At 52.2% G+C, this 13109-nt stretch overlaps 1 protein-coding gene across 1 annotated transcript; it reads right to left on the bottom strand.

The window, feature by feature from the left end:
- Positions 1–4375: 4375 nt before the first annotated feature.
- LOC138354378 (uncharacterized) lies at positions 4376–5779 on the bottom strand. Its single transcript, XM_069308556.1, has one exon. The coding sequence runs from the start codon at positions 5777–5779 to the stop codon at positions 4376–4378; it is 1404 nt and encodes a 467-aa protein (XP_069164657.1).
- Positions 5780–13109: the final 7330 nt, after the last annotated feature.

The following is a 13109-nucleotide window of genomic DNA, read 5'->3' as shown; positions in this document are numbered from 1 at the left end:
CCCTAGGGGGGGTGCTGTAACTGTCTAGGCCCTAGGGGAGTGCTGTAACTGTCTAGGCCCCTAGGGTGGGTGCTGTAACTGTCTAGGCCCCTAGGGGGGTGCTGTAACTGTCTAGGCCCTAGGGGGGTACTGTAACTGTCTAGGCCCCTAGGGGGGGGGGTTGCTGTAACTGTCTAGGCCCCTAAGGGGGGTGCTGTAACTGTCAAAGCACCCCCCTAGGGGCCTAGACAGTTACAGCACCCCCAAGGGCCTAGACAGTTACAGCACCCCCCTAGGGCCTAGACAGTTACAGTATCCCCCTAGGGGCCTAGACAGTTAAAGCACCCCCCTAGGGGCCTAAACTGTCTAGGCCCCTAGGGGGATACTGTAACTGTCTAGGCCCTAGGGGGGGGGGGGTTGCTGTAACTGTCTAGGCCCCTAAGGGGGGGTGCTGTAACTGTCAAAGCACCCCCCTAGGGGCCTAGACAGTTACAGCACCCCCAAGGGCCTAGACAGTTACAGCACCCCCCTAGGGCCTAGACAGTTACAGTATCCCCCTAGGGGCCTAGACAGTTAAAGCACCCCCCTAGGGGCCTAAACTGTCTAGGCCCCTAGGGGGATACTGTAACTGTCTAGGCCCTAGGGGGGTGCTGTAACTGTCTAGGCCCTTGGGGGTGCTGTAACTGTCTAGGCCCCTAGGGGGTGCTGTAACTGTCTAGGCCCCTAGGGGGGTACTGTAACTGTCTAGGCCCTAGGGGGGGGTGCTGTAACTGTCTAGGCCCCTAGGGGGGTGCTGTAACTGTCTAGGCCCCTAGGGGGGTGCTGTACCTGTCTAGGCCCCTAGGGGGGTGCTGTAACTGTCTAGGCCCTAGGGGAGTGCTGTAACTGTCTAGGCCCCTAGGGGGGTACTGTAACTGTCTAGGCAGTAGGGGGGTACTGTAACTGTCTAGGCCCCTAGGGGGGTGCTGTAATTACAGGCTGGCAGGTAATGTGACACTGTAGTAGCTACTGCCTTAAGTAACACAACAATGTCACCTCTGTACTCGAGTGTACTCGGTTACAGGAAGATAATTATGAACCCATTAAGTGGCTTATCAAGGCAACACACAAGACTGCTCCAGCACCATTAACCACACAACAACCAATGGTAGTTAATGGACCTATTCTTCCAACTTTACTAATGACCATAGAGACGTAACCAACTTGAGCATGGCCTATGTTTAAGTGAGTGCAAGGGGGGGGAGGAGGGGGTGAGGGAAAGGGGGTGCGTGCCGTGACACTGGCAAGTGGCACTCACAGAACGATAATAGATGGAACAGGGCGGGGGAGAAGAGATAGAGGGGTAAAAACGGAGGGAGGGAGGAAGTAGAAATGGAAGAGGTAGAGGAAGAGAGGGAGGAGGGTTGGCGTTGAGGCGGGTCAAGAGGGAAGGTGGAGGGAAGGGGAACACACCTGGACCATCACTGGTCATAAGCTGGACATGGGCCACCAGGCTGCCCGCTCCCGCCTGGACCGTCAAGCCTCCGGTCAAATACTACCTGCTACGTCAACCCAAATATTCACCTCTCTCACGTCTCTATTCATCTTAAGGTACACACATGTACCCTTAGAGTCGAGTGCTAGCTCCTGGCCCTACTTCCTAACATCTCACACTTGCACTCAATAGCTCAGTTGTCCCGTTTGTCTTAACATATTTACATACACCATTGTGGGGTGGAGTTGGCCCCCCTCCCCCCCACAGCCCGGGGGACGCGCTCCCACAACTGGAAAACGCTGAGAACGTTCTTTGGACATTTTCAGACTTCCTTGTGGCGGGATACCATCAGTGAGCCTTCGTGCTGCTGCTCCTCCTCGCTTTTGACATTGATTCTCTCTCAATTTTTATACGAATTGTCGCCATCGTGTCTGCGCTACGAAGTCTGTCCCCGCAGTGTGGCGGGGTCCGGAGCCCTCTGTCTCCACTCGTAGCGCACGCCTCTCCACTCGTAGCGCACGCCTCTCCACTCGTAGCGCACGCCTCTCCACTCGTAGCGCACGCCTCTCCACTCGTAGCGCACGCCTCTCCACTCGTAGCGCACGCCTCTCCACTCGTAGCGCACGCCTCTCCACTCGTAGCGCACGCCTCTCCACTCGTAGCGCACGCCTCTCCACTCGTAGCGCACGCCTCTCCACTCGTAGCGCACGCCTCTCCACTCGTAGCGCACGCCTCTCCACTCGTAGCGCACGCCTCTCCACTCGTAGCGCACACCTCTCCACTCGTAGCGCACACCTCTCCACTCGTAGCGCACACCTCTCCACTCGTAGCGCACACCTCTCCACTCACCAACGAGCCTTGTTCCACATCTCCGGCAGATTGAATGGCGCCATTAGCTCTTGAACCCCGCCATTTACAAATAATTTTTTCCTCTTATATCTACTATATCTCTCACCAGCACACACACACACACACACACTAACAGAAGAGTTAGGGGGGACATGATCACCACATTCAAGATTCTCAAGGGAATCGACAGGGTTGATAAAGACAGGCTATTTAACACAAGGGGCACATGCACTAGGGGACACAGGTGGAAACCGAGTACCCAAATGAGCCACAGAGATATTTGAAAGAAATTTTTTAGTGTCAGAGTGGTTGAAAAATGGAATGCATTAGGAAGTGATGTGGTGGAGGCTGACTCCATACACAGTTTCAAGTGTAGATATGATAGAGCCCAGTAGGCTCAGGAACCTGTACACCAGTTGATTGACAGTTGAGAGGCGGGACCAAAGAGCCAGAGCTCAACTCCCGCAAGCACAACTAGGCGAGTACAACTAGGTGAGTACACACATACACACAGAGGAAGCAGCCGTCTAACTCCCAGGCACCTATTTACTGCTAGGTGAACAGGTGCAACAGGATGAAAGAAACTCTGCCCAAGTGTTTCCGCCTCCACTGGGAATCGAACTCGGCTCATTAGGACTACGACCCCTAAGCGCTGTCCACTCAGCCGCGAGGGCCCCCTCGCGAGCGTGTGTGTGTGTGTGTGTGTGTGTGTGTGTGTGTGTGTGTGTGTGTGTGTGTGTGTACTCACCTAGTTGTGCTTGCGAGGGTTGAGCTCTGGCTCTTTGGTCCCGCCTCTCAACCGCCAATCAACTGGTGTACAGGTTCCTGAGCCTACTGGGCTCTATCATATCTACACTTGAAACTGTGTATGGAGTCAGCCTCCACCACATCACTTCCTAATGCATTCCATTTGTTAACTACTCTGACACTGAAAAGGTTCTTTCTAACGTCCCTGTGGCTCATTTGGGTACTCAGTCTCCACCTGTCTCCCCTTGTTCGCGTACCACCCGTGTTAAACAGTTAATCCTTATCTACCCCTGTCAATTTCTGAGAAATTTGTAGGTAGTGATCATGTCTCCCCTTACTCTTCTGTCTTCCAGTGTCATGAGGCAGCTTTCACGCAGCATTTCCTCGTAACTCATGCCTCTTAGTTCTGGGACCAGTCTAGTGGCATACCTCTGAGGTATGCCACTAGACTGGACTGGTGTAATTACCTAAGTGTAGTTACAGGATCAGAGCTACGCTCGTGGTGTCCCGTCTTCCCAGCACTCTTTGTGTGTTTACACACACACACACACACACACATACACGTGTGTGTGTGTGTGTGTGTGTGTATACACCATGGTGATATTTCCACGCCCTCGTCATAGGACGACTGACATTTCGAACGTCGGTCTTTCCCAATAATTTTCCAGAAGGCTGACTCGAGGGAGACTGGGAGAGAGAGAGAGAGAGAGGGAGAGAGAGAGAGGGAGAGAGAGAGAGAGAGGGAGAGAGAGAGAGAGAGGTAAGGTAATTATCAGTAGAAAGCACTAAGAGAGAGGAACAGAAAGTGAGAGTGACACTGCCCCAGCCGACACCAGTGTTCAAAACACTGGAGCTGTTCCCTCACTGTACGTCCTGGCCCCGGGTACACACACATACACGCATGGTGTACGCATGTGTTCATGTGCGTGTCGTACACTTTTACGTTGTACACATATATACATGCATGAAAGCACACACGTTTATAATGTGTTATTACGTCCTTTAACATTTGTAATTAACAAGCAATATAAAGTGACGCGTCATTAAAAATGTGTCTGATATTTGATATAAACGGAAGCAGGAGGCAGTCCTCAACACTGCAACAGTCTATTATTAGATTTGCAAGGGAGAGTGTAGCAACTTGCTTTCTCCACGTGTGTGTGTGTGTGTTTGTGTTCACCTAGATACGCTTGCAGGGTTGAGTGCATCCTCCCTAGCTTCGCCTCTTCCTCCATCTTGCTGGTTACTCCACCGACATTCCTCAAGTGCCACGTTGTTCTTCCTCAAGTTATTGAGGTCGCGACGACGACGACCTCTTGGTCTGGGTCATTCATCTTGCTGACAACTTGCACTAGCAACGCGTTCCTGACGTCCCTGCAGCTCGTCTGCGTCTCCCGTTCCTGACGTCCCTGCGGCTCGTCTGCGTCTCCCGCTCCTGACGTCCCTGCGGCTCGTCTGCGTCTCCCGCTCCTGACGTCCCTGCGGCTCGTCTGCGTCTCCCGCTCCTGACGTCCCTGCGGCTCGTCTGCGTCTCCCGCTCCTGACGTCCCTGCGGCTCGTCTGCGTCTCCCGCTCCTGACGTCCCTGCGGCTCGTCTGCGTCTCCAGCTCCTGACGTCCCTGCGGCTCGTCTGCGTCTCCCGCTCCTGACGTCCCTGCGGCTCGTCTGCGTCTCCCGCTCCTGACGTCCCTGCGGCTCGTCTGCGTCTCCCGCTCCTGACGTCCCTGCGGCTCGTCTGCGTCTCCCGCTCCTGACGTCCCTGCGGCTCGTCTGCGTCTCCAGCTCCTGACGTCCCTGCGGCTCGTCTGCGTCTCCCGCTCCTGACGTCCCTGCGGCTCGTCTGCGTCTCCCGCTCCTGACGTCCCTGCGGCTCGTCTGCGTCTCCAGCTCCTGACGTCCCTGCGGCTCGTCTGCGTCTCCAGCTCCTGACGTCCCTGCGGCTCGTCTGCGTCTCCAGCTTCTGACGTCCCTGCGGCTCGTCTGCGTCTCCAGCTCCTGACGTCCCTGCGGCTCGTCTGCGTCTCCAGCTCCTGACGTCCCTGCGGCTCGTCTGCGTCTCCAGCTCCTGACGTCCCTGCGGCTCGTCTGCGTCTCCCGTTCCTGACGTCCCTGCGGCTCGTCTGCGTCTCCCGCTCCTGACGTCCCTGCGGCTCGTCTGCGTCTCCCGCTCCTGACGTCCCTGCGGCTCGTCTGCGTCTCCAGCTCCTGACGTCCCTGCGGCTCGTCTGCGTCTCCAGCTCCTGACGTCCCTGCGGCTCGTCTGCGTCTCCAGCTCCTGACGTCCCTGCGGCTCGTCTGCGTCTCCAGCTCCTGACGTCCCTGCGGCTCGTCTGCGTCTCCCGTTCCTGACGTCCCTGCGGCTCGTCTGCGTCTCTCGCTCCTGACGTCCCTGCGGCTCGTCTGCGTCTCCAGCTCCTGACGTCCCTGCGGCTCGTCTGCGTCTCCCGCTCCTGACGTCCCTGCGGCTCGTCTGCGTCTCCCGCTCCTGACGTCCCTGCGGCTCGTCTGCGTCTCCCGCTCCTGACGTCCCTGCGGCTCGCCTGCGCCTCCCGCTCCTGACGTCCCTGCGGCTCGTCTGCGTCTCCAGCTCCTGACGTCCCTGCGGCTCGTCTGCGTCTCCAGATCCTGACGTCCCTGCGGCTCGTCTGCGTCTCCAGATCCTGACGTCCCTGCGGCTCGTCTGCGTCCTGTGCGTCCTCTGGTCTTGCTGTTCATTGTTTTGAACATCATATCCCCGGCTCTTGCAGCTGCAATAGTTTGAGAAACTTTCACCACGACATATAATTGTATTAACTATGGTTGGCATGTCAATGTGGTGATTTGCCTTCGAATTATCTTAATCTTTTCATCTCGACTTTTGTTTAAAGACCAACGTATTGGGTTGACAACTGACAATCATTTAACTGCTTGTTGGAAACTTTCATGGTACCGTCCTTCTTTCATTGAACATTCTTTCTTTCATCGGACCTTAATTCCTTCTTTCAACTAGCCTTAATTCCTTCTTTCATCTGACCTTAATTCCTTCTTTCATCGGACCTTCCTGCTTTCTTTGGACCTTCCTTCTTTCATCGGACCTTCCTTCTCTCTTTGGACCTTCCTTCTTTCAAATGTCAGAGACAATAAGTTCCCTATAAATACTAAGAACAACCAAGTGCAGAAGTGGAGGCCTTAATTACGGTCTTCAGGAACCACAGCGCCGTCAGCAGACACTCCCACACAGCGCCGTCAGCAGACACTCCCACACAGCGCCGTCAGCAGACACTCCCACACAGCGCCGTCAGCAGACACTCCCACACAGCGCCGTCAGCAGACACTCCCACACAGCGCCGTCAGCAGACACTCCCACACAGCGCCGTCAGCAGACACTCCCACACAGCGCCGTCAGCAGACACTCCCACACAGCGCCGTCAGCAGACACTCCCACACAGCGCCGTCAGCAGACACTCCCACACAGCGCCGTCAGCAGACACTCCCACACAGCGCCGTCAGCAGACACTCCCACACAGCGCCGTCAGCAGACACTCCCACACAGCGCCGTCAGCAGACACTCCCACACAGCGCCGTCAGCAGACACTCCCACACAGCGCCGTCAGCAGACACTCCCACACAGCGCCGTCAGCAGACACTCCCACACAGCGCCGTCAGCAGACACTCCCACACAGCGCCATCAGCAGACACTCCCACACAGCGCCGTCAGACTTTACTTCGTAAGTCTGTCGGACTTTGTGTCAGCCAGGTAGGGGTTCCCTGTCACACACTGTCAGCCAGGTAGGCAGCCTCGTTGTCAGGCCTAACACGCTAAAGATCAGCCTCGTTGTCAGGCCTAACACGCTAAAGATCAGCCTCGTTGTCAAGCCTGACACACTGAAGAACAGCCTCGTTGTCAGGCCTAACACACTGAAGAACAGCCTCGTTGTCAGGCCTGACACACTGAAGAACAGCCTCGTTGTCAGGCCTGACACGCTGAAGATCAGCCTCGTTGTCAAGCCTGACACACTGAAGAACAGCCTCGTTGTCAGGCCTAACACACTGAAGAACAGCCTCGTTGTCAGGCCTAACACACTGAAGAACAGCCTCGTTGTCAGGCCTGACACGCTAAAGATCAGCCTCGTTGTCAAGCCTGACACACTGAAGAACAGCCTCGTTGTCAGGCCTAACACACTGAAGAACAGCCTCGTTGTCAGGCCTGACACACTGAAGAACAGCCTCGTTGTCAGGCCTGACACACTGAAGAACAGCCTCGTTGTCAGGCCTAACACACTGAAGAACAGCCTCGTTGTCAGGCCTAACACACTGAAGAACAGCCTCGTTGTCAGGCCTGACACACTGAAGAACAGCCTCGTTGTCAGGCCTGACACACTGAAGAACAGCCTCGTTGTCAGGCCTAACACGCTGAAGAACAGCCTCGGTGTCAGGCCTGACACACTGAAGAACAGCCTCGGTGTCAGGCCTGACACACTGAAGAACAGCCTCGTTGTCAGGCCTAACACACTGAAGAACAGCCTCGTTGTCAGGCCTGACACACTGAAGAACAGCCTCGTTGTCAGGCCTAACACACTGAAGAACAGCCTCGGTGTCAGGCCTGACACACTGAAGAACAGCCTCGGTGTCAGGCCTGACACACTGAAGAACAGCCTCGTTGTCAGACCTAACACACTGAAGAACAGCCTCGTTGTCAGGCCTGACACACACTGAAGAACAGCCTCGTTGTCAGGCCTAACACACTGAAGAACAGCCTCGGTGTCAGGCCTGACACACTGAAGAACAGCCTCGGTGTCAGGCCTGACACACTGAAGAACAGCCTCGTTGTCAGACCTAACACACTGAAGAACAGCCTCGTTGTCACACTTAACACAATTCAAAACAACCTAACATAATAAATTTTCTCCCTAAACTTTAAATATGTAAAAACAGGAATTTGGATTTAAAGACAACAAATAATTCTATTGTGGATTTTCCGGCGCTAAATTATAGATCTGCAACTATTACGATCGGTTGATTCTGGCCGAATAATGGAGTTTACCATTATGTTTATAACAGGAAAGAAATATATTCCTCCAAAAATATAGGAAAGAGTGCATTTTTACTTTGTAAATTGAGACGATAGAAGAATTGGTTAATGGGAGCTTAATACCATGTTTGTTTCTTGTTTTACATATTTATTTCGGTTAATTTTAATCTTAGTTTCACAACAGATTCAATAACTTTAATACAAGTTTTTTAACGAGGGAGAAAGTAGACAAAATAGAGGGAGGGAGAGAGAGAGTTATGACATTCCCTCCCCTTTAGTGGTAAGTCACAGAGGACAATAATAAAAGTTGTCAACTTTTCTGTACAAACGTTTCTGTAGACTTTAGGTAAACTGCAAAAGCTGAGATAGAAAGAGAAGAAAGAAAGCGACAAGGTAAAGAATGCAGAAGAAAGCAATCCATCCTCCTGTTAGTACTTTTTGTGACTGTGTGGACCATCGTGCATACAAAGATGTAATGGACAGTTAGATAGTAGTATTTGGTACTATTAACTTTATAGTCTGGAAAAATAAAAGGTAAAAAACTAACTAAAATATTCCTAGGCCTAGTATAACAGATATGTATTATATTAGGCCTCAGATAGCGTGTATTAGGCCTAGGAAGGTTAGTTTAAGTTTTCGAGCTACATCAGTCCACAAACCTTTCCGATTTGTCCATATTCAATAGTATCGATTTCTACTTTCTAATTACCCTTTACGTCAATATCAGAGAGAGAGAGAGAGTAAAGAGACTGCATTAATCTTTATAAAGCAATCGATGAGAAGATTGAAATGTTCTGTGGCTCCGTTAACCCCCCCCCCCACCACTCCGTTGCTCGCTTGCTGTACCATACAGCCAAGATCACGTCTGTATCGAGTTATTTGTAATGATTTAAATTCATCACATTTTAGTAACATGAAGTAATATTTATTAGTAATACACTAAATATGAATTTTAAGCATTTGCAAAATATTTGTTAGTAAGGACGACTCGTCAAGATGCCAGGCCAGGAGCCGTGTTGACAAGTGCTCATCACGCACTTCATACGTGTAATGGCCCACATGCAGGCGAGGAGTCACAATAACGTGGCTAAAGTATGTTGACCAGACCACACACTAGAAGGTGAAGGGACGACGACGTTTCGGTCCGTCCTGGACCATTCTCAAGTCCATTGTGACTTGAGAATGGTCCAATCCGGACCGAAACGTTGTCGTCCCTTCACCTTCTAGTGTGTGGTCTGGTCATCAGTGGGCCACATACCTCACCTGAGCCTTGACGCCCAACAATACACAATTAATATGACTTAAAATAGTAAGCAATTACTTTAGCTAAGTGCGTCCTTGAAGCAATACAAGAGTATTACTCTTGACGAAGACATATATTTACCCAGACAATTACATTGTCACAACACACATTGTCTTCCTATTAAGCAAATAATTCTTCTAATAAAAAAATAATTGGCAAAGATTTTACGGTTACTTAGATTTCTCAGTAATGTGTTCCTGTTACTTAAGCCAGCTACTTGGAGCACTTGTACAGTGGCCTCCGATGGAGCAAGTAGTTAGGCACTGTTCCTTCACTCCGTTTTCTCACCACTTTGGGTGGACGGTAGAGCGATGGTCTAGCGTCATGCAGGTCGGCGTTCAATCCCCGACCGTCCAAGTGATTGGGCACCATTCCTTCCCCCCGTCCCATCCCAAATCCTTATCCTAACCCCTTCCCAGTGCTATATAGTCGTAGTAACTTGGCCCTTTCCCTCCTAATAGTTCCCTTCCCATCCGTTCTCTTACAGCTGCTCATATCCCTTATAAGTGCTACATAGCCGTCCTGGGTTGAAGTAATCTTCAAGAGAAAACATTAAGTGTTCCTGCTACTTGGTTACAAAAGTTACTTGTTGCTGCGCTACTGTGTGCTACTGTGTGCTACTGTGTGCTAAACTGCTCGGCGCACTTCCCACACTAACTTCTCACTCCTGTCTCCCTGTAACTTTCCTGTTCTGAACACCTTTTACTTGCTGTTCTAACACCGTCACCCCTGCCTCCCCCTTACACCGTCACCCCTGCCTCCCCCTTACACAGTCACCCCTGCCTCCCCCTTACACAGTCACCCCTGCCTCCCCCTTACACAGTCACCCCTGCCTCCCCCTTACACAGTCACCCCTGCCTCCCCCTTACACAGTCACCCCTGCCTCCCCCTTACACAGTCACCCCTGCCTCCCCCTTACACAGTCACCCCTGCCTCCCCCTTACACAGTCACCCCTGCCTCCCCCTTACACAGTCACCCCTGCCTCCCCCTTACACAGTCACCCCTGCCTCCCCCTTACACAGTCACCCCTGCCTCCCCCTTACACAGTCACCCCTGCCTCCCCCTTACACAGTCACCCCTGCCTCCCCCTTACACAGTCACCCCTGCCTCCCCCCTTACACAGTCACCCCTGCCTCCCCCCTTACACAGTCACCCCTGCCTCCCCCCTTACACAGTCACCCCTGCCTCCCCCCTTACACAGTCACCCCTGCCTCCCCCTTACACAGTCACCCCTGCCTCCCCCTTACACCGTCACCCCTGCCTCCCCCTTACACAGTCACCCCTGCCTCCCCCTTACACAGTCACCCCTGCCTCCCCCTTGCACCGTCACCCCTGCCTCCCCCTTGCACCGTCACCCCTGCCTCCCCCTTGCACCGTCACCCCTGCCTCCCCCTTACACCGTCACCCCTGCCTCCCCCTTACACAGTCACCCCTGCCTCCCCCTTACACAGTCACCCCCTGCTCTCTTACACCGTTTTATAGTTACGACCATATAAACCTTAACAGTATATTATTACGCTAACGCTCAAATTCTCCAGCTGGGCCAACTCGGTAGACAATCAGAAGGTGGGCATCTACCACGACAACTCAAGGCGCTCAGCCACCCACAGTCTCATGCTGGAGTTGCCTCTCTCAAGACCATCATGAGCGACCATTCCTGAGGCGTCTCATCCAGAGCCTGTTCACCCCAGACGTTCACACCCGCGACATCCAGTGGACCTTCCACACGAAGGCTCGGGTTCACAGCTGGAGCCAACCAGTAACTAACATGTCTAACTTTACCTTTAATGAAGCATATTCATGTTGACAAAGTTGTTAAATGTCAGTTTCTAGGGTCAGACGAGATGACATAGGATGACAGCTTTTAGCTTGCAGGTTCATTGAGAACACCAGCAGACAGAATAATTCCTAATGAACCCTAGTTTAAGTTGAGAGAGAGAGAGAGAGAGAGAGAGAGAGAGAGAGAGAGAGAGAGAGAGAGAGACACAAGAGAGAGAGAGAGAGAGAGAGAGAGAGAGACAGAGACAGAGAGAGAGAGGTCCACACCCCGCGTGACAACCGCCAGTAAATTACACCAAACTACACTCTAGCCCCCTTGACCTGTCATTTCCGTGACCTTGAACTGCACCTTTGCTGAGGCCCCCCGGCGTGTGGGAGACCCCCCCCCCCTCCCGGTGTGTGGGAGACCCACCGGGGGCTCGACCCGGGACACAGGGTGTTAAGACTCCAACCCGTCCTCTTAAAAATAACGTCACTTTTCGCTCGTATGCTCACTATGGCCAAATTTTGACGTACTTTGAAATGAAATCGACTCACAAAAGTGACGTACTGTTCCGTTTTGTTAGAGTCATCCGGCTTACTCGGCAAGGTTAGAAGAGGAAACTTTCAATTAACGTTTTTCATACCGTTTTGAAACTTTATGACAATTTCCTGCCCACCTAACCTACCAGAGGACCCTTAACTTACTGTTGTTGAAAAAATGCCAAGTTTATTTTCATTTTTTTTTCATTTTCAAATTACGTCCACTTTCGGCCATACTGATAAACGGCCAAAAGCGACGATATATTTAAGAGGACAGGTTGTACGCTCCCTCCTCCCGGTGCTCCCACACGTGCTTCCCTCCCAGACACTACAACATGACCTCCACCACGTTCTTAACTCTTTCTTATCCTGGCAGCCACAACGACTTTAGTGTTGCTTGGTTCCTGTCGCTCTGTTCATCCACATGAGAAAAACAAACGTGACAAACAGGAGGGCAGACAGGAACACACACACAGTAGGGCACACAACAGACATGACAAACAGGTCAGATACGAGGCCAGACAGACAAGAGGGCCAGACAGACACGAGGGCCAGACAGACACGAGGGCCAGACAGACACGAGGGCCAGACAGAGACCACACATGCCATAGCCGATGGAACACGCGTGAAGCACGTGTGAAGGACCTCACAGCTAATAACATAAAAATAATACAGAACAAATAACAATGCATACAATGATAACACAATAACACAACACCAACGTAACACTAACAAAAACAGCGGTCATGAAGAACACCAAAAGCCAGCGAGGGCAACAGCAGCAGTGTTGCTGTGGGTGTACACGAGGCAGCCGTCCTCTCTCACCAGGGAAGAAACACGCTGTGTATGCAAATTCATAATTCTTTGTTTATACAAGTAAAACCACTACGCGCGGTAGTAACGTGGCACGGAGCCAAGCCGATTTCCATTGAGATGTTTTAAACCTTGGAACAAGTCCAGAATGGTAACTGGAATGATAACATTGTACATGTCGTCTTACGGTTGTTAGTAGCGAAGAGAGAAGTGAGGTGGTGGTAGCAAGGAGTGGCGCCAGGAGGAGGAATAAGAGTAGCAGCAGCAGGTGGCGTGTATGGCCGGGGAGCGAGAGCGCGTCGTGTGCCCCTGACGACTGCCACAACAACACTGCTCTCAACCTGCCAATCTCCCCCCCAGGTAATGCTCACAGTTGCCGACTACCATAATATTCCCCTGAATTACCTGTACTTCTCGCGTGGTCCTGAACGGTTGTCAGGAGTGCCAAGGAGCCAGATTCACGAAAGCACTTACGCAAACACTTACGAACCTGTACATCTTTTCTCAATCTTTGGCGGCTTTGTTTACAGTTATTAAACAGTTAATGAGCTCCGAAGCACCAGGAGGCTGTTAATAACAATAACAACAGATGAATGGCAAGTTTTCATGCTTGTAAACTGTTTAATAAATG

Source organism: Procambarus clarkii, chromosome 62, assembly GCF_040958095.1.
Source record: "Procambarus clarkii isolate CNS0578487 chromosome 62, FALCON_Pclarkii_2.0, whole genome shotgun sequence".
Taxonomy (NCBI): domain Eukaryota; kingdom Metazoa; phylum Arthropoda; class Malacostraca; order Decapoda; family Cambaridae; genus Procambarus; species Procambarus clarkii.
This window is presented reverse-complemented; position numbering and strand designations above follow the sequence as displayed.